This window comes from Halictus rubicundus, chromosome 1 (genome assembly GCF_050948215.1).
Source record: "Halictus rubicundus isolate RS-2024b chromosome 1, iyHalRubi1_principal, whole genome shotgun sequence".
Taxonomy (NCBI): Eukaryota; Metazoa; Arthropoda; class Insecta; order Hymenoptera; family Halictidae; genus Halictus; species Halictus rubicundus.
In genome coordinates this window covers 4,551,328-4,572,927 of record NC_135149.1, presented here as the reverse complement: position 1 = coordinate 4,572,927, position 21,600 = coordinate 4,551,328, and the positions used below count along the sequence as shown (strand labels likewise).

At 47.6% G+C, this 21,600-nt stretch overlaps 1 protein-coding gene across 1 annotated transcript; it reads right to left on the bottom strand.

Annotated features, from left to right (window-relative positions):
• Positions 1 to 42: 42 nt before the first annotated feature.
• LOC143353222 (TBC1 domain family member 31) lies at positions 43 to 3,111 on the bottom strand. The gene is made up of 4 exons (XM_076786386.1): positions 1,209 to 3,111; positions 662 to 1,131; positions 373 to 602; positions 43 to 310 (listed from the first exon to the last, which is right to left on the bottom strand). The coding sequence occupies exons 1-4, from the start codon at positions 2,604 to 2,606 to the stop codon at positions 45 to 47; spliced, it is 2,364 nt and encodes a 787-aa protein (XP_076642501.1). The 5' UTR covers positions 2,607 to 3,111; the 3' UTR covers positions 43 to 44.
• Between the last annotated feature and the right edge of the window lie 18,489 nt (positions 3,112 to 21,600).

Below are 21,600 nucleotides of genomic sequence, written 5' to 3'. Positions count from 1 at the left end.
TGTTACTACCTGATGATGCTTTTCACATTGCAACACAGAAAACGTCAAGTATCTTCTAATTTTGATTTTTGCGATCTCAAAGAGTTTAAAAGGCTGTATACTTCGTATTCCAATTTGTCTACATCCTGTTGCAGTCGTTTATAATGTTTTGATTTGTTACTTTTGGAATCTAAAATGTCCTCGTCGCTTGAGATTGCTGCTATCTCCAATTCTGGAATGTTATATTGTATTTCTGATTTATGCACGTGCGCTATATTTCCGAATCTCCAATCCTCATCAGAGAACTGTTCTTTGATGCATCTTTCCACCTCTAAAAATTGTAGTCATTTTAGGTTTTCGAAATGATAACCAATAGTTGTTATAATAACTCACCGTTAAGCCTTGCTCGATTGATTTGTTCCATAAATGCATTCGTTTCTTGTTTCAGTCTTTTCTGTTCCGCGATTTCTGCAGTTTTACGATTATGTTCCTGTGCAATTCGTTCTTTTTCCTTAATTTTTTCCAACTCTAGTACAGACATTTCATCAGTCAAGAATTTTGGAAACTCGTGTAACATGAATGGTAAATATGGTCCGTTCGGAAATAATGTGATTAATTCATTTCTGTAAAAGAAACCAGCAGTCTTTACATGATATTTATAACGGCGATTAATTGTTCTTACCGGAGATAACGACTAGGATGTGCTCTTAACGGTATGTTTTTATCGAGTCTTTGAGCGAGTTTGATTATCTCTTTCGCGCTGATGTGGCCTTGACTGGTATAGTATCGCTTAAAGTGTTCTGGGGTGTGTAACGAGGAAATTATAATGTCTCGTGAACAAATGCTGTATGCGACAACGCTCATCAGAAGAAGCGATGGTTTTTTATAAGATATCAAATGATCCCATAAAATCAACCACTCGGGACCAGACAAAACTTCGCTCATCGCAGTCATTAAAAGTGGCCACGCGTATTCGCTGGACGTTACTCCTCTCTCGCAAAATATATTTAACAAAGCTGGATCAGCTTGTAGAAGGATATTTTCTATTATGCCTAACACATTCAAAGGTGGCAGAGGGTGGTATTCAAACCATTTTTGGCAATAATTTAGTAATATACTGACAATGAGTTCGAATCCAAGAAGGGGATCCTTCTGCAAGAACAATAAACAAGTTGGAATGTTAAATATACATATATCATTTGTTTCATCGCAGAAATAAGCTTCCTCACCTGGGAAACCATAAGAAATGGAAATACAAGTTTGGGTAAAAATGAGCACTGTGACAGTAAAGTGGACCATTGCATCAAGCAATTCATTGTTGTGGTCAACAGTATCTGTTTGCTTCTGCTTGCTAATGAATAACTTTTTAGAGACTCCGGTGAAAAATGTACGTTTGCAGCTTCGTTAGCCAAAGTACAATATGCGCTCCTATTGCCCGGTAATTTTAAAATAGTCGACCATATTAGCAGTCGATACTTTTCGGGATATTCGCCGAATTCTTTCAAAATTGGTATCAGTCTTTCTAGACGCAATTCTTGTTTCATGAGCTGCCTGATACATTGCAAGTGATCCGGTACATTATGCGCTACTGGTCTACATGATTCTCTAAGCATTTTCATAGGCTTACATTTTTCCGAGTATAGTTTCTCGGTCATCGTTAATTTTAAGTGCCCTTCTAGTTCTATTATCGCTATATATCTGCCATCTGCAGAGACTGCAATTTTTTTTATAGGCTTCTTAGACTGCAAAGCGTGGACAATACAAGATCGAGTCAGATCGAAAAAATGAAGAGTGCAATTCGACGAGATGCATGCCAGTACATTATTCGCTCCACCATCCAAAGGTGATGGTATAAACGCCATTTGCTTTATGCCAACAATATTATCCGGCAACAGTAAAGTCTTGAGTAAATTCCAGTCGCCTGTGCTCAGAATAATCATCTTATTTTGAGCACCAGCCATGATCATTGCTCTCCCATTTTGTGTGAAAATGAAGTTTTTTATATTTCTAATACCAAATGTTTTTCCGTCGATTTTAACATCATTTTCCAATTCATTAAAATTCCATGCCTGTAGAGTGTCATTGTCATATAACACAACAATGTGTCCTAAGCTCGAGAAGCTTGCTTTCCTTATTATAACGTTCTTTGTATTGACTCTTAATTGTTGAACCTTGCTACAAGAACGTAGGCACCAAATTATAACTTCTTTGCGCGAACAAGTTAAACAATATTGTTTGAAAAAGGAAATATGTGTAGGTGGTAATTTGTGAGCGATCAATAAACAAAACTGTGCAACGTTTGCGTTTACCCTTAGAATTTTGATGTCGGCCGTAATAAGGCCAACTAATATCTCAAATTTATTAACAGGATTAAATGCCACTAGTGTTGCTTGTCCAGTATTACCTAACTTTTGATAAGAAGGAGTATTATTTAAGTCGATATGGTACAAGTATCCTGCTGCATCTATCGCAATAAGATACTCCACATGGCAATCGAATGCCAAGTGCAAAAAATTAACTCTGCCAGAACATTGTGTTCTGCGAACAATTTCCGGTTCGAGTTCAAACGCATCATCAATTTCTCGCAAATTCTTCCAGTTCTTCTTATACATTTTGTTGGCTTGCATACAATGAACAAGGCAATTTCGTTTCAGTACTTTTGTTGTGTATTTCCCAGTTAAAAATTACATGTAGGTTATGTTTACATTCGGGAACGTCAAGCGTGACATTGTTTACGCCGTTCAAATTTTAATTCGGTTTTCCTTGAATTAAAAAAGTCATACAAACTACAACAAGTAATAGTTAATAAAGATACTGGATTTCAAAACTCTCAAAATATGTTAACACATTGAATCTCAGATTAACACATGCAATGATCCTTTCGTGGCATTATTACCAAATTTTACAATAAAGCATGAAACCTTCATGTCAAAAGCCGTCATAATCTGTACTTCTTTGTAATGCAGAAAATTAAAGGTGATTGTTAAGAAACTCCTAGTACTTCAATAACATTTAAAATTGTTATGTTAATTATTTATTTATACAAATAGGATTATTCTTTATAATATAAATGTGGTGGTATAAGTCTTATACCTCGTCTGTGGTTTCAGCCAGTTTCAGCACAGATGAGGTTGGATGAGGTATAGGATGTATCAGAGAGGATATGACAGGATTCATATCCTGTCATATCATTATGGTCTAAGGGTCTATTGCCACAGACGAGGTACAGGAGTAGACCAATCACCCAATGTATTTTTTTGTCTCACGTCCACGGGGCTCTAGAGCCATCTAAAGCCCTCTTACCATTTTTGTGTCACATCCTACCGTATCGGTCGGAACTAATATTGTGGAACTAATATTACAGACGAGATGTAGGAATAGGCCAGTTCAGTCATCTCAACTTATGCTGTTTCGTGTCGCACGACATAAAATACCGTGAGAATGTTCATGGTTTAAAAGTTATTCTGTACCTTGAATTCTATTACCTACCTTTTCTAAGAAATTACATGGCTACATGGTCAAAGGAGTGCTTGTCGACATTATTGGAAAAAGAAGTTGTTGTAAACATTACACAGCCAGAAATAAGAAATTTATCAGTCTATTGCGTTCGATAATTTAATGGGTGCAAATATTCATGGTTCAAAAGTTATTCTGTATCATGAGTTCTATCAATTACTTTTGCTAAAAAATTAGATTCCAAGATGGTCAAGGGAGTGCTTGTCTACATAGTTGGCAAAAAGAATTGTTATAAACATTGACCAGCTAGAAATAATCAATTTACCAGTGAATTGTGTTCGATAAATTAAAGCGTGCGAATATTCATGGATTAAAAGTTATTCTGTATCTCGAGTTCTATAATTTATTTTTACTAAATTATTAGATGGCAAGATGGTCAAGGGATTGCTTGTTGATACAATTACCAAAAGAAATTGTTATAAACATTAAACAGCCAGAAATAATTAATTTATCAGTGAAATGGGTTCGATAAATTAATACGTGCGAATATTCATGGTTCAAAAGTTACTCTGTATCTCGAGTTCTATTAGGTATTTTTACTAAAAAATTAGATGGCAAGATGGTCAAGGGATTGCTTGTTGATACCATTACCAAAAGAAATGGTTATAAACATTAAGCAGCCAGAAATAACAAATTCACCAATAATTACTATCGCCGCGATCGAAATCTAGCGAAGTTAGTTTGGGGTGGGGGAGTTGCGCACCGCGCACCGCGCACCTGATCTCGGCGGCCGCGCTCAGTCCGTCAGTCGAGGTGCGCACTCAGGAGGGAGCGGGAGGGCTCCGGGACCAGAAGGACGAAGGACCTTGGAGTTGACCAGAGGTTCTCCAGAGCTGCCCTGGCCCACCCTGACCACCCTGGCCTACCCTCGAGTGGACCAGGGATTTTCCAGAGCTGCAGTGGACATCACTGGTCAACCCTGGTCCGCCTCGCTGGCTCGCAGTCAGCCCGCGGTTCCTGGAAGCTGTCTCCGCTCACCTTGGTCAACTTTCAGCAGCTGGTAAGTGACAATACAAATATACATTTTCTATTTTGGAATACGTGTTTATTCAATGAACGCCGTCAATTATTATTTTTGTATTTTTAATTTTTTTGTATTTCGAATTTGCTCCGGAATTTTTCACAAGTTTCTTTTCTTGAAATTATATTATATTATATTTTTGACATAAAATTAGTATTCTGAAATTTTATTATATTATATTATATTTTTGACATAAAATTGGTATTTTGAAATTTTATTATATTATATTATATTTTTGACATAAAATTGGTATTCCTCCGATCGGAGGTCCCTCAGGGGCTCACTCACGGGCCGGACCGTGGGTGAGTACGGGTATTAGCAAACCCGGGGCGTCACTAGCTTGTTGTTTGTTGCTTCCTACAAGAAAATACCTGCTATCCTATCCTATCCTCTATCCTATCCTATACTCTATCCTATCCTATCCTATATCCTCTCCTATCCTCTATCCTATCCAATCCCCTATCCTATCCCCTATCCTATCCTATCCTCTATCGTATCCTATCATCTATCCTATCCAATCCTATATCCTATCCTATCCTCTATCCTATCCTATCCTCTATCCTATTCTATCCTCTATCCTATCCTACCCTTTATCCTATCCTATCCCCTATCCTATCCAATCCTATATGCTATCCTATCCGCTATCCTATCCTACCCTCTATCCTATACAATCCCCTATCCTATGCTCTATCCGATCGTATCCTATCCTCTATCCTATTCTATCCTCTATCCTATCCAAACCCCTATCCTATGCGCTATCCGATGCTATCCTCTATCCTATCCTATCCTCTATAATTTCGTATCCTATATCCTATCCTATCCGCTATCCTGCCCTATCCTCTATCCTATAATATCCCCTATCCTATCCTCTACCCTATCCTCTATCCTATCCTATCCTCTATCCAATCCTATCCTCTATCTTATTCTATACTCTACCCTATCCTATCCGCTATCCTATCCTATCCTCTATCCTATCCTATCCTCTATCCTATCCAATCCCCTATCCTATCCTCTATCCGATCCTATCCTCTATCCTATCCTATCCTCTATAATATCCTATCCTCTATCCTATCCTATCCTCTATCGTATCCTATCCTCTATCCTATCCTATCCTCTATCCTATCCTATCCTCTATCCTATCCTGTCCTCTATCCTATCCTATCCTCTATCCTATCCTACCATCTATCCTATCCTATCCTCTATCCTATCCTATCCTCTATCCTATCCTATCCTCTATCCTCTATCCTATCCTATCCTCTATCCTATCCTATCCTGTATCCTATCCTATCCTATCCTCTATCCTATCCTATCCTCTATCCTATCCTGTATTCTATCCTCTATCCTGTCCTCTATCCTGTCCTATCCTCTATCCTATCCTATTCTCTATCCTATCCTATCATATCCTCTATCCTATCCAATCCCCTATCCTATCCTCTATCCTCTCCAATCCTATATCCTATCCTATTTTTTTTTTTTTTTTTTTTTTTTTTTTTCCGAGGAGGTAATCTCGTTACGGATACCCGAACCCCCCCGGGGGGGGGGGTGGTCCGGGTTATGTGGGACTCCTCGGCTGGTTGGTGCAACGCCGAGTATACCCACTAACTCCTCCCCGTCCGTCCCTAGACTCCTGGGGGCACCCGTGCTCTGCGCGCGCATGTCAATCCGGTGTGCCCCCGCCTTAGCATACCACCCAGGGGGGGACGCGGCCCCCTCCCGTACCTACTCTATCCGAAGGCACCACGCAACGGACGACGTGGCGCCTTCCCCCCCTGTTAGGCCGCCCGATGAGCATCCGAGCCCCCGCCCGAGATGCCCGGCGGCCTCCGGGGACGCCGTTGGTGACCGAGTGTAAGGGGATATCCGATCCCCCGCCACGAGATCATCAAGGGCGTCCCCGCTCGCGTCAGAGGCGTCGCAACGGGGGTACGCCCCCGGGGCGTACCCTGCGCCGCCTCCCCCCCCTTCGGCCGGGATCGTGGTTACGCTCCCGATCCCGTTCCGCAGCCTCCTTCCGCAGCATAACCCGCTCGCAGAAGGAAGCGAACCCCCTCCACGCCTCCTCGCCACCGGCTGCCGCAGCGACGACAGCCGGGAGCGAGAGGTCGTGGCCCACCGCGCGCCGCAGGGCACGGCGCTCTCCCCCCCATGCCGGACACTCCTCCAGAGTGTGTTGCGCCGTGTCCCGCGGCTCGCCGCAGTGGTGACACGCCTCCTCGGTCCCCCTCCCGATGCGACACAGGTAGTCGCCGAAGCACCCGTGCCCGCTCATCACCTGCGTCACACGGTAGGAGACCCTATGCCCCATCCATCCCCTGTTCCATTGATCGAACACCGGGAGGATGGCCCGAACGGCCCGCCTCTCGCCCTCCCTCGTCCCGGGAAGGCTATCGCGCCACTCCCGGGCTGAGTGCCGCCGAGCATGTCGCCTGAGCTCATCCACCATGAGCCGCGCCTGATCCGGGGCCACCCCCCGGAGCCGGAGTTCCCTGGAGTGCGTATGCACATCCGCCAACACGCGGGCCTCCAGCTCGAGGGGGATCAGCCCCGACATCACCATCGCCGTCGCGTATGAAATGGTGCGGTACCCCCGTACGATGCCTATGGCCAGCCTGCGCTCGATGCGACGCAGCAGCGACCGTGTGCCGCCACTGCGCCCCCTAGCCAAGACATCGCGCGCCCATACAGGGGCTCCGTACAGGACCAAAACTCGCACCACCACCGCGAACAGACGACGCACCCGTCCACAGGGTCCCCCTAGATTCGGGAGAAGGCGACCGAGCGCAGCGGTCGCCCTCTCCGCCCGGGGCGCCAGCGACAGGTACCGCATCTGGGACCCGACCTTGACCATCCCCTCCCCCACGCAGATCCAGCACTGGGGAGGCGCCGCCAACCGGGCCGAGCGGAGAAACCACATGGCCCTGGTTTTCTCGACGGACACCTCTAGGCCCAGCGACCGGATCGCGCGCACCGCGCGCCACGCGCCGCGCTCCGCCAGGCAGATGGCCTCCTTCGCATACCTCCCGGTGGCCAATACCAGCGTGTCGTCGGCGTAACACGTCAGGCTGACCCCGGGAGGCATCTCCTCCCGCAGGACGCGATCGTACGCAAGATTCCACAGCAACGGGCCCAACACCGAGCCCTGCGGAACCCCGCGCACGACGCCCCTGCGCACCATCCCGTACCGGCCGGGATACTCTATACCCCTGTCGGAGAGATAGCTCCCGATCACCCTTCTGAGATACAGAGGCACCCGGTGGAAGACCAGGGCCTCCATTATCCGATCCCAGGGGACGGTGTTGAACGCGTTAGCGATATCCAAGGATATCGCCAACGCAACACCGCCCCCCCTCGTACAGGCCTCCGAGAGAGCCCTCACCCGCCGAATAGCGTCGACGGTGGAGAGACCCTCCCGGAAGCCGAATTGAACGCCGCTCAGATCGGGGACCCCTCCCGCCGACAGGTGCCGGACGAGGCGTCCAACGAGTACGCGCTCGAACAACTTCCCCGCCTCGTCCAGCAGACAAATTGGCCGGTACCCTGAGGGCGAGTCCCGGGACTTGCCCCCCTTCGGAAGGAGGACCAACATGCCCGACTTCCACTCCGTGGGGAACACCCCCTCCCTCAGACAGCCGTTATACAGCTGCCGGAGTTCGGCGGCGAGTCCCCCCTCCAGGGCCAAGACCAACGCGCGGCCCGGCACCCCGTCCGGGCCCGGGGCCTTGCGGCCCACCCGCCGCGCCCTGGCCATCGCCTCACCCAGCTCGCCGGCCGACACCTCCCACTCTGCGGACCAGGAGAGAGGCTCCTGTTCCCAATGGGAGCGGCGCAGTTGTCCCCCCTCTCGCGGGAAGAGGGACGCCACCACTCCCTCGAGCAGGTGGGGGTCCATCGACTCCGTCACCGGAGGCGCCCACGCGCGCAGCTTGTTCATGACAAGCTTGTACGGGCGCCCCCATGGATCGGAGTCCACCATGCCGACGAGCTCCGACCACGCGTCGGCCTTGGCCCGCGCGATAGCCCTGCGGAGAACCCCGAGCGCGGCTCGGTACTCCCCGCCGAGCCTCGCCGTCGCCTCCTCGTCGTCGCGCCTCCTACGCGCTCGGCCGTACCGACGCCGCGCGGCATTGCAGGCACGCCGGAGCTCCGCAATGCCGGCGGACCACCAGTACGCCGCCCTCCTGGGGGCGAACCGGTTGCGGGGCATGGCGGTGTCGCACACCGCCGTCATTACCTCCCGCAGCCGCCTCGCCCCTTGCGCAGGCGCCAGCTCGGACAGGGCCGGCCCCGTCCATGTCGCCGCGGCTACCGCGGCCCCGAACGCGTACGCGTCCAGCCGCTTCAAGGCCCATCGCGGCCGTCGGTCCCCCCGGCCCGGCCGGGAATCCCGCGCGTGGAGGGTGGGCCACACGTCCATGACGATGGGCGTATGGTCTGACGCAATCTCTATCTCCTCGGCCACCCTCCATCCCGACACCCGGCGCACGGCCGAGGGAGTCCCCCATGTCAGGTCGACAATCGAGACCCCCTGCGGACGCACGCACGTCGGCGTGGATCCCCAGTTAATCAACCGGAGATCCAGGCCGGCCGCCCAGGTTAACACCTCGCTACCCCTAGTGGTCGTCCTGGGACTCCCCCACGATACCGCGTGGGCATTGAAGTCTCCCAAAACGAGAACCGGGCGGGCGCTGCACCGCGCGATGCAGCTGTTCAGCCCACCCAGGAACCCCCGAAATTGATCGAGGCCACAGCTCGGCGAGATGTAGATCCCGACAACCGCGATGTCCCCCCATTGCACCGCCACGAATCCCTCGCCCCGCTCCAGAAGGGAGACCGACGGGGACCCGGGGCGGCTTCCCGCCACTATTACTACGGAGCCGATCTCGTCCCCCACCCAGAAGGAGTGTTCGGGGATTGCGTACGGCTCCGCCGCAACTGCCAGCCCAGCCCCCCACTCGCGCACGGCTTGGACAAACAGGTCCTGTGCCGCGCGCTTGTGGTTGAGGTTCGCCTGCAGAACCGGAGTAGGATTAAAAGTACCTACTCTAACATGGGCTCTGCAGAGTCCCCTCCCTGGGAGGGCCGGGCCCCCGGCGCCGTCTGCGGCCGCTGCGCGGATGCATCCCCAGACGCGCCCTTCTCTTTCGTCGCCGCGCGGCCCCTCCTGGGAGCCGGGGCACACGCTTTGGCCCCGAATCTATGGCCCGATGGTCTCCCCAGGTCCGCGCAGAGCGGACACCTGGGGGCGGCCTTGCAGGCCGAAGCCCGGTGCTCCGCCGCCCCGCAGCGGTAGCACATCGCGCCTCTGTCGACCGCGCTCTTGCATGTCGCCCGCGTGTGCCCCGTCTCCAAGCAACGGAAGCATTGGAGGGGCCGCTCCCTCATCGCCTCGACGCGGGCCGAGGACCAGCCGACCAGCAGCCGGCCTCCCGCCACCACTTTCTTGACGGCCGCGAGGGGGCCCTGGGCCCAACAGGAGCCCAGCGCCTGCTCCGAGGCGGGTCTGCGGATCTCGCCGACCCGGAACTCCGCCGCGGAACACCCCCCCGCCGCCGCCAGCGCCACCGCTACGTCCCCGGACGACACCGAGTCGTCCAGGCCCGCCACGCGCACCTCGCCGCGCTTGACCGCCTGGGAGACCTTAACCCCGGTCCCCCCAAGCGCCTCGGCGATCCTCCCGGAGAGGGCCCGTGCCTTCTCCTGGCACCCCGTGCCCCTGACCTCCAGGAGGATCCCGCCGGTTTTCGACCGCCTGGGAAGCACCCCCGACTCGATCCCGATAGCCTTGAGGTCCACCCTCTCTTTTGCCCTGGCCATCACCTCCGAATAAGTGAGCTTGCAGCTCTCGGGGATGGTGATGGCCACTGCTCCGGTTCTGGGGGTGCGTCCCAGGCCACCGTCCCTCCCGGCGGCGGGCTTCGCCGCCCTGCACTCGTGCGCCGCCCGCCGCCCTCGGCTCCCTCGCAGCCTGCAGCCGTGAAGCGGCGGCAGCTGCCTCGGCCGCGACTGCTCTCGCCGCAGCCTCCTCCGCGGCCATCTTCTTCTTGGCCCTCTTCGCCGCCTTGCTCGTCACCTCCATCCACGAGGCCGGGACGACCGGTGGCGGAATGACAACGGGGGGCACCACCCTCACGTTGGACACGACCACCGGTCCAGTCCCCTTGGTGACAGACGTCGCCGGCAGAGAAGCCACCGGCGTCGCCTCGCGCGCCGATTTACCCTCCGCCCGGAGGGCCGGGGCCAACCCGGCCAGAATCGTCCGGAACCGCTCCTCCATCCGGGCCTCTAGCTCCCGGTTCCTGGCCGTTATCAGCGCGCCGACCCGGAGAAGCAGGGCTTCCGAGTCCAAAACTCCCACTCCCTCCCCCGACGACCCCATCGCCTCCGTCCCCCGCGTACGGACCCCCGCTGTCGAGGAGGCGGGGGGCGCTTCCCCTACTGGCGCATGTCCCGCCCGGCGACCGCTGTCGGTGTTCGCCCGCCGCCCGGCCTCCATTGACCGGAGCCTCGACCGGAGGTCACCCGCCTCCTTCGCGAGGGCCGCGTTCTGCTCGCGGAGACGGGCCACCTCCTGGCTCCCCTGCCACGCCATCCCGGTAAAGCACCGCTGCATCAAGGTGGTGCAGTGGGCCCTGGCGACTGCAGAACAATCCCGCAAGTCTTTAGCCAGGTCCCCCTTGAGGCCCTTTGAGACGGTGGAGACTCTCTCCACCCTCAACATCGCCTCCTCCACCTCCCCTACTAGCTGCGCTGTCGGCATCCTCCCACCCAGCTCGATGAGGTCACCGACCCTCCTCTTCTGACTCCTCTCGGCGCGGCCGCCGAGGGCCAGATCCATGATGGGCGTCCCCGACGAGCCCTCCCCGGGGTCCGTCCGCGACACCGACCCGCCGCGGGTGTGCTGCCCCCCCTCTAACCGGGCACGCTTGGGGTCAGAGACCCCAGATGTCGCGCCCCGCTTCTCCGCGCCCCCGCGCGTCACGATCGAGCCGACGGAGCTCGAGATGGAGATGATTGTTTCATCCCCATCCGAGTCCTCGTCCGCGATGACCACGACCGCGTCCTCCCCGGCAGTAACCGCTGCCATCCCCTCCCCGGCAGTGACCGCTGCCGTCTCTTCCCCCACCGTCGCTGCTGCCGTATCGGCAGCCTCCCCCACAACATCGAGATTTTTTTCGTTATTTGTTTCCATTTCTGGTCCCACGAGATTGGCAGGAAAAAACACGTCCGCCCGGGCAGAGCCTCCTTGCCCGGGTAAGGCTAATTTCCGCTGGAGTTCGCCAGGTATCCAGACGTTGGTGCGCTAGTGGCTGATGTACCCCACCAGCCACGCCCTGTAACAAGGGCGTACCCTCTCACCGCGCACCAAGCTTAGGGTTGGGGATTTTTTATAGAGGTTATCATCCTCGCGGCCCGGCCGGTTAAGGCAAGACCACCGTTCCGGTAAAACATGACCACCGGTTTACGGCAAGGGCCCAGCGGCGACCTCCCCGGTCGTTATCGCAGGACCCATTCCGCGGCTTTTCATCCCTCCGTGTGAGCCTTACCGGCAAGGGAGGCCCTGCCAGGATCCGAAGATCCCGCCGGCATCGCCTCACACATCATTAGGACTACTTCCCGCGGAATACCCCTCGCTCCGTTAGCAACACACAACTATGTGTGTTCCCAGGGACCACCACGAGGAGGTGGAGCGTAGAGGATTTTAGGGATATGACCGCCACCACTGTGGCATACATAGTAGTGGATCCGAGTCACCACTACTAAGCCCATATCCCCTCGGTCCCCATCCTCTATCCTATCCTATCCTATCCTCTATCCTATCCTATAATCTATCCTATCCTATCCTCTATCCTATCCTATCGACTATCCTATCCTATCCTTTATCCTATCCTATCCTCTATCCTATCCTTTCCTCTATCCTATCCTATCCTCTATCCTATCCTCTATCCTATCCTATCCTCTATCCTATCCTATCCTCTATTCTATCCTATCCTATCCTCTATCCTATCCTATCCTCTATCCTATCAAATCCCCTATCCTATCCTCTATCCTATCCTATCCTCTATCCTATCCTATCCTCTATCCTCTATCCTATCCTATCCTATCCTCTATCCTATCCTCTATCCTATCCTCTATCCTATCCTCTATCCTATCCTATCCTATCCTCTATCCTATCCTATAATCTATCCTATCCTATCCTCTATCCTATCCTATCGACTATCCTATCCTATCCTTTATCCTATCCTATCCTCTATCCTATCCTTTCCTCTATCCTATCCTATCCTCTATCCTATCCTCTATCCTATCCTATGCTCTATCCTATCAAATCCCCTATCCTATCCTGTATCCTCTATCCTATCCTATCCTCTATCCTATCCTCTATCCTATCCTCTATCCTATCCTATCCTATCCTCTATCCTATCCTATAATCTATCCTATCCTATCCTCTATCCTATCCTATCGACTATCCTATCCTTTATCCTATCCTATCCTCTATCCTATCCTATTCTCTATCCTCTATCCTATCCCCTATCCTATCCTCTATCCTATCCTCTATCCTATCCTATCCTATCCAATCCCCTATCCTATGCTCTATCCTATCCTACCCTCTATATTATCGTATACTCTATCATATCCTATCCTCTATCTTATAATATCATCTATCCGTTCCTATTCTCTATCCTAACCTATTCTGTATCCTATCATCTATCCTATCCTCTATCCTATCCTATCCTCTACCCTATGCACTATCCTATCCTCTATCCTACCAAATCCCCTAACCTATCCTCTATCCTATCCTATCCTCTATCCTATCCTATCCTATCCTCTATCCTATCCTATCCTCTATCCTATCCTATCCTCTACCCTTTCCTATCGTCTACCCTTTCCTATCGTCTATCCTATCCTCTATCCTATCCTATCCTCTATCCTATCCTATCCTCTATCCTATCCTATCCTCTATCCAATCCTATCCTCTATCCTATCCTCTATCCTATCCTCTATCCTATCCCATCCTCTATCCTATCCTATCCTCTATCCTATCCTATCCTCTATCCTATCCTATCCTCTATCCTATCCTATCCTCTATCCTATCCTATCCTCTATCCTATCGTATCCTCTATCCTATCCTATCCTCTATCCTATCCTATCCTATCCTCTATCCTATCCTATCCTATCCTCTATCCAATCCTATCCTCTATCCTATCCTCTATCCTATCCTATCCTCTATCCTATCCTATCCTCTACCCTATCCTATCCTCTATCCTATCCTGTCCTCTATCCTATCCTATCCTCTATCCTATCCTATCCTCTATCCTGTCCTATCCTCTATCCTATCCTATCCTCTATCCTATCCTAACCTCTATCCTATCCTATCCTCTATCCTATCCTATCCTCTATCCTATCCTATCCTCTATCCTATCCTATCCTATCCTATCCTCTATCCTATCCTTTTTTTTTTAATGGAAATTTGCCTATATTTTAGGTACTGGTGCTTACAGTAATTCTCCGCAGTTATGTTCTATTATACATATATCAAATCCGTTGTATTCTAAGCTTATAACACATATAAAAAACATATCACATATATAACACATATACAACTACTCTAAATCTAAATCTATTTCGCAAGTATTATATCGCACGCTTATCTAAAATTAACCTAAATACACCTAATCTACTATTATTCCCTATTATTCTAACTCAAACTACTTAACCTAACGGGTGGACCTCTAAGGGCCTAGCGAACTCTTAGGGTCTCTTGAAATTCAAGGAAATTGAAAATTTGACCTTGAACACAAGAGTAAACTAGGTGTTTTAGCCTAGTTGATCCCTATTTTTTATAGCTGGGATGGATAGAGGTGAGGATACCTAGCACCTTTCCTGTGTAACTCTTTCTCGTAGCATGCACCTATCTACCTGTAGATGCTGCTATCTCGGTTGTTGCCGGGGGGCGCGAGTTTGTGACAACCTCCGAAGCCCAGCTTCGGAGACATCCTCTATCCTATCCTATCCTCTATCCTATCCTATGCTCTGTCCTATCCTACCCTCTATAATATCGTATACTCTATCATATCCTATCCTCTATCCTATAATATCATCTATCCGTTCCTATTCTCTATCCTAACCTATTCTGTATCCTATCCTCTATCCTATCCTCTATCCTATCCTATCCTCTATCCTATGCTCTATCCTATCCTCTATCCTACCAAATCCCCTATCCTATCCTCTATCCTATCCTATCCTCTATCCTATCCTATCCTCTATCCTTTCCTATCGTCTATCCTATCCTCTATCCTATCCTATCCTCTATCCTATCCTATCGTCTATCCTATCCTCTATCCTATCCTCTATCCTATCCTCTCCTCTATCCTATCCTATCCTCTATCCTATCCTATCGTCTATCCTATCCTCTATCCTATCCTATCCTCTATCCTATCCTATACTCTATCCTATCCTATCCTCTATCCTATCCTATCTTCTATCCTATCCTATCCTCTATTCTATCAAATCCCCTATCCTATCCTCTATTCTATCCTATCCTGTATCCTATCAAATCCTCTATCCTATCCTCTATCTTATCCTATCCTCTATCCTATCCTATCCTCTATCCTATCCTATCCTCTATCCTATCCGATCCTCTATCCTATCCTCTATCCTATCCTCCATCCTATCCTATCCTATCCTCTATCCTATTCTATCCTCTATCCTATCCTATCCTCTATCCTTTCCTATCGTCTATCTTATCCTCCATCCTATCTTATCCTATCCTCTATCCTCTATCCTATCCTCTATCCTATCCTCTATCCTATCCTATCCTCTATCCAATCCTATCCTCTATCGTATCCTATCCTATCCTCTATCTTATCCTTTCCTCTATCCTATCCTATCCTCTATCCTATGCTCTATGCTATCCTCTATCCTATCCTATCCTCTATCCTATCAAATCCCCTATCCTATCCTCTATCCTATCCTATCCTCTATCCTATCCTATCCTCTATCCTCTCCTATCCTCTATCCTATCTTCTATCCTATCCTCTATCCTATCCTATCCTCTATCCTATCTTCGATCCTATCCTCTATCCTATCCTATCCTATCCTCTATCCTATCCTATCCTCTATCCTTTCCTATCGTCTATCCTATCCTCTATCCTATCCTATCCTCTATCCTATCCTCTATCCTATCCTCTATCCTATCCTCTATCCTATCCTCTATCCTATCCTCTATCCTATCCTATCCTATCCTCTATCCTATACTATCCTCTATCCTATCCTATCGTCTACCCTATCCTCTATTCTATCCTATCCTCTATCCTATCCTATCCTCTATCCTATCCTATCGTCTATCCTATCCTCTATCCTATCCTATCCTCTATCCTATCCTATCGTCTATCCTATCCTCTATCCTATCCTATCCTCTATCCTATCCTATCCTCTATCCTATCCTATCCTCTATCCTATCCTATCCTCTATCCTATCCTATCCTCTATCCTATACTATCCTCTATCCTATCCTATCCTCTATCCTATCCTATCCTCTATCCTATCCTATCCTCTATCCTATCCTATCCTCTATCCTATCCTATCCTCTATCCTATCTTATCCTCTATCCTATCCTATCCTCTATCCTATCCTATCCTCTATCCTATCCTATCCTCTATCCTATCCTATCCTCTATCCTCTATCCTATCCCCTATCCTATCCTATCCTCTATCCTATCCTATCCAATCCCCTATCCTATGCTCTATCCTATCCTACCCTCTATAATATCGTATATTCTATCATATCCTATCCTCTATCCTATCCTATCCTCTATCCTATCCTATCCTCTATCCTATCCTATCCTCTATCCTATCCTATCCTCTATCCTATCCTATCCTCTATCCTATCCTATCCTCTATCCTATCCTATCTTCTATCCTATCCTATCCTCTATTCTATCAAATCCCCTATCCTATCCTCTATTCTATCCTATCCTGTATCCTATCAAATCCCCTATCCTATCCTCTATCCTATCCTATCGTCTATCCTATCCTATCCTCTATCGTATCCGATCCTCTATCCTATCCTCTATCCTATCCTCCATCCTATCCTATATTATCCTCTATCCTATTCTATCCTCTATCCTATCCTATCCTCTATCCTTTCCTATCGTATATCCTATCCTCTATCCTTTCCTATCGTATATCCTATCCTCTATCCTATCCTATCCTATCCTCTATCCTCTATCCTATCCTCTATCCTATCCTATCCTCTATCCTATCCTATCCTATCCTCTATCTTATCCTTCCCTCTATCCTATCCTATCCTCTATACTATCCTATCCTCTATCCTATCCTCTATCCTATCCTCTTTCCTATCCTCTATCCTATCCTATCCTCTATCCAATCCTATCCTCTATCCTATCCTATCCTCTATCCTATCCTATCCTCTATCCTATCCTCTATCCTCTATCCTATCAAATCCCCTATACTATCCTCAAGTCTATCCTTTCCTGTATCCTATCCTATCCTCTATCCTATAATAACCTCTATCCTATCCTATCCTCTATCCTATCCTATCCTCTATCCTATCAAATCCCCTCTCCTATCCTCTATCCTATCCTATCCTCTATCCTCTATCCTATCCTATCCTATCCTATCCTGTATCCTATCCTCTATCCTATCCTCTATCCTATCCTCTATCCCATCCTATCCTATCCTCTATCCTATCCTATAATCTATCCTATCCTATCCTCTATCCTATCCTATCGACTATCCTATCCTCTATCCTATCCTATCCTTTATCCTATCCTATCCTCTATCCTATCCTCTATCCTATCCTCTATTCTATCCTCTATCCTATCCTATCCTATCCTCTATCCTATCCTATCCTATCCTCTATCCTATCCTATCGTCTATCCTATCCTATCCTCTATCCTTTCCTATCGTCTATCCTATCCTCTATCCTATCGTATCCTCTATCCTATCCTATCCTCTATCCTATCCTCTATCCTATCCTATCCTCTATCCTATCCTATCCTATCCTCTATCCTATCCTATCCTATCCTCTATCCAATCCTATCCTCTATCCTATCCTCTATCCTATGCTATCCTCTATCCTATCCTATCCTCTACCCTATCCTATCCTCTATCCTATCCTATCCTCTATCCTATCCTATCCTCTATCCTATCCTATCCTCTATCCTGTCCTATCCTCTATCCTATCCTATCCTCTATCCTATCCTAACCTCTATCCTATCCTATCCTCTATCCTATCCTATCCTCTATCCTATCCTATCCTATCCTCTATCCTATCCTTTTTTTTTTTAATGGAAATTTGCCTATATTTTAGGTACTGGTGCTTACAGTAATTCTCCGCAGTTATGTTCTATTATACATATATCAAATCCGTTGTATTCTAAGCTTATAACACATATAAAAAACATATCACATATATAACACATATACAACTACTCTAAATCTAAATCTATTTCGCAAGTATTATATCGCACGCTTATCTAAAATTAACCTAAATACACCTAATCTACTATTATTCCCTATTATTCTAACTCAAACTACTTAACCTAACGGGTGGACCTCTAAGGGCCTAGCGAACTCTTAGGGTCTCTTGAAATTCAAGGGAATTGAAAATTTGACCTTGAACACAAGAGTAAACTAGGTGTTTTAGCCTAGTTGATCCCTATTTTTTATAGCTGGGATGGATAGAGGTGAGTATACCTAGCACCTTTCCTGTGTAACTCTTTCTCGTAGCATGCACCTATCTACCTGTAGATGCTGCTATCTCGGTTGTTGCCGGGGGGCGCGAGTTTGTGACAACCTCCGAAGCCCAGCTTCGGAGACATCCTCTATCCTATCCTATCCTCTATCCTATCCTATGCTCTGTCCTATCCTACCCTCTATAATATCGTATACTCTATCATATCCTATCCTCTATCCTATAATATCATCTATCCGTTCCTATTCTCTATCCTAACCTATTCTGTATCCTATCCTCTATCCTATCCTCTATCCTATCCTATCCTCTATCCTATGCTCTATCCTATCCTCTATCCTACCAAATCCCCTATCCTATCCTCTATCCTATCCTATCCTCTATCCTATCCTATCCTCTATCCTTTCCTATCGTCTATCCTATCCTCTATCCTATCCTATCCTCTATCCTATCCTATCCTCTATCCTATCCTCTATCCTATCCTCTATCCTATCCTCTCCTCTATCCTATCCTATCCTCTATCCTATCCTATCGTCTATCCTATCCTCTATCCTATCCTATCCTCTATCCTATCCTATACTCTATCCTATCCTATCCTCTATCCTATCCTATCTTCTATTATATCCTATCCTCTATTCTATCAAATCCCCTATCCTATCCTCTATTCTATCCTATCCTGTATCCTATCAAATCCTCTATCCTATCCTCTATACTATCCTATCCTCTATCCTATCCTATCCTCTATCCTATCCTATCCTCTATCCTATCCTATCCTCTATCCTATCCTATCCTCTATCCTATCCTATCCTCTATCCTATCCTATCCTCTATCCTATCCTATCCTCTATCCTATCCTATCCTCTATCCTATCCTATCCTCTATCCTATCCTATCCTCTATCCTATCCTATCCTCTATCCTATCCTATCCTCTATCCTATCCTATCCTCTATCCTATCCTATCCTCTATCCTCTATCCTATCCCCTATCCTATCCTGTATCCTATCCTCTATCCTATCCTATCCTCTATCCTATCCTATCCAATCCCCTATCCTATGCTCTATCCTATCCTACCCTCTATAATATCGTATATTCTATCATATCCTATCCTCTATCTTATAATATCATCTATCCGTTCCTATTCTCTATCCTAACCTATTCTGTATCCTATCATCTATCCTATCCTCTATCCTATCCTATCCTCAATCCTATGCTCTATCCTATCCTCTATCCTACCAAATCCCCTATCCTATCCTCTATCCTATCCTATCCTCTATCCTATCCTATCCTATCCTCTATCCTATCCTATCCTCTATCCTATCCTATCCTCTACCCTTTCCTATCGTCTACCCTTTCCTATCGTCTATCCTATCCTCTATCCTATCCTATCCTCTATCCTATCCTATCCTCTATCCTATCCTATCCTCTATCCTATCCTATCCTCTATCCAATCCTATCCTCTATCCTATCCTCTATCCTATCCTCTATCCTATCCCATCCTCTATCCTATCCTATCCTCTATCCTATCCTATCCTCTATCCTATCCTATCCTCTATCCTATCCTATCCTCTATCCTATCGTATCCTCTATCCTATCCTATCCTCTATCCTATCCTATCCTATCCTCTATCCTATCCTATCCTATCCTCTATCCAATCCTATCCTCTATCCTATCCTCTATCCTATCCTATCCTCTATCCTATCCTATCCTCTACCCTATCCTATCCTCTATCCTATCCTGTCCTCTATCCTATCCTATCCTCTATCCTATCCTATCCTCTATCCTGTCCTATCCTCTATCCTATCCTATCCTCTATCCTATCCTAACCTCTATCCTATCCTATCCTCTATCCTATCCTATCCTCTATCCTATCCTATCCTCTATCCTATCCTATCCTATCCTATCCTCTATCCTATCCTTTTTTTTTTTAATGGAAATTTGCCTATATTTTAGGTACTGGTGCTTACAGTAATTCTCCGCAGTTATGTTCTATTATACATATATCAAATCCGTTGTATTCTAAGCTTATAACACATATAAAAAACATATCACATATATAACACATATACAACTACTCTAAATCTAAATCTATTTCGCAAGTATTATATCGCACGCTTATCTAAAATTAACCTAAATACACCTAATCTACTATTATTCCCTATTATTCTAACTCAAACTACTTAACCTAACGGGTGGACCTCTAAGGGCCTAGCGAACTCTTAGGGTCTCTTGAAATTCAAGGAAATTGAAAATTTGACCTTGAACACAAGAGTAAACTAGGTGTTTTAGCCTAGTTGATCCCTATTTTTTATAGCTGGGATGGATAGAGGTGAGGATACCTAGCACCTTTCCTGTGTAACTCTTTCTCGTAGCATGCACCTATCTACCTGTAGATGCTGCTATCTCGGTTGTTGCCGGGGGGCGCGAGTTTGTGACAACCTCCGAAGCCCAGCTTCGGAGACATCCTCTATCCTATCCTATCCTCTATCCTATCCTATGCTCTGTCCTATCCTACCCTCTATAATATCGTATACTCTATCATATCCTATCCTCTATCCTATAATATCATCTATCCGTTCCTATTCTCTATCCTAACCTATTCTGTATCCTATCCTCTATCCTATCCTCTATCCTATCCTATCCTCTATCCTATGCTCTATCCTATCCTCTATCCTACCAAATCCCCTATCCTATCCTCTATCCTATCCTATCCTCTATCCTATCCTATCCTCTATCCTTTCCTATCGTCTATCCTATCCTCTATCCTATCCTATCCTCTATCCTATCCTATCGTCTATCCTATCCTCTATCCTATCCTCTATCCTATCGTCTCCTCTATCCTATCCTATCCTCTATCCTATCCTATCGTCTATCCTATCCTCTATCCTATCCTATCCTCTATCCTATCCTATACTCTATCCTATCCTATCCTCTATCCTATCCTATCTTCTATCCTATCCTATCCTCTATTCTATCAAATCCCCTATCCTATCCTCTATTCTATCCTATCCTGTATCCTATCAAATCCTCTATCCTATCCTCTATCCTATCCTATCCTCTATCCTATCCTATCCTCTATCCTATCCTATCCTCTATCCTATCCGATCCTCTATCCTATCCTCTATCCTATCCTCCATCCTATCCTATCCTATCCTCTATCCTATCTTCTATCCTATCCTCTATCCTATCCTATCCTCTATCCTATCTTCGATCCTATCCTCTATCCTATCCTATCCTATCCTCTATCCTATCCTATCCTCTATCCTTTCCTATCGTCTATCCTATCCTCTATCCTATCCTATCCTCTATCCTATCCTCTATCCTATCCTCTATCCTATCCTCTATCCTATCCTCTATCCTATCCTCTATCCTATCCTATC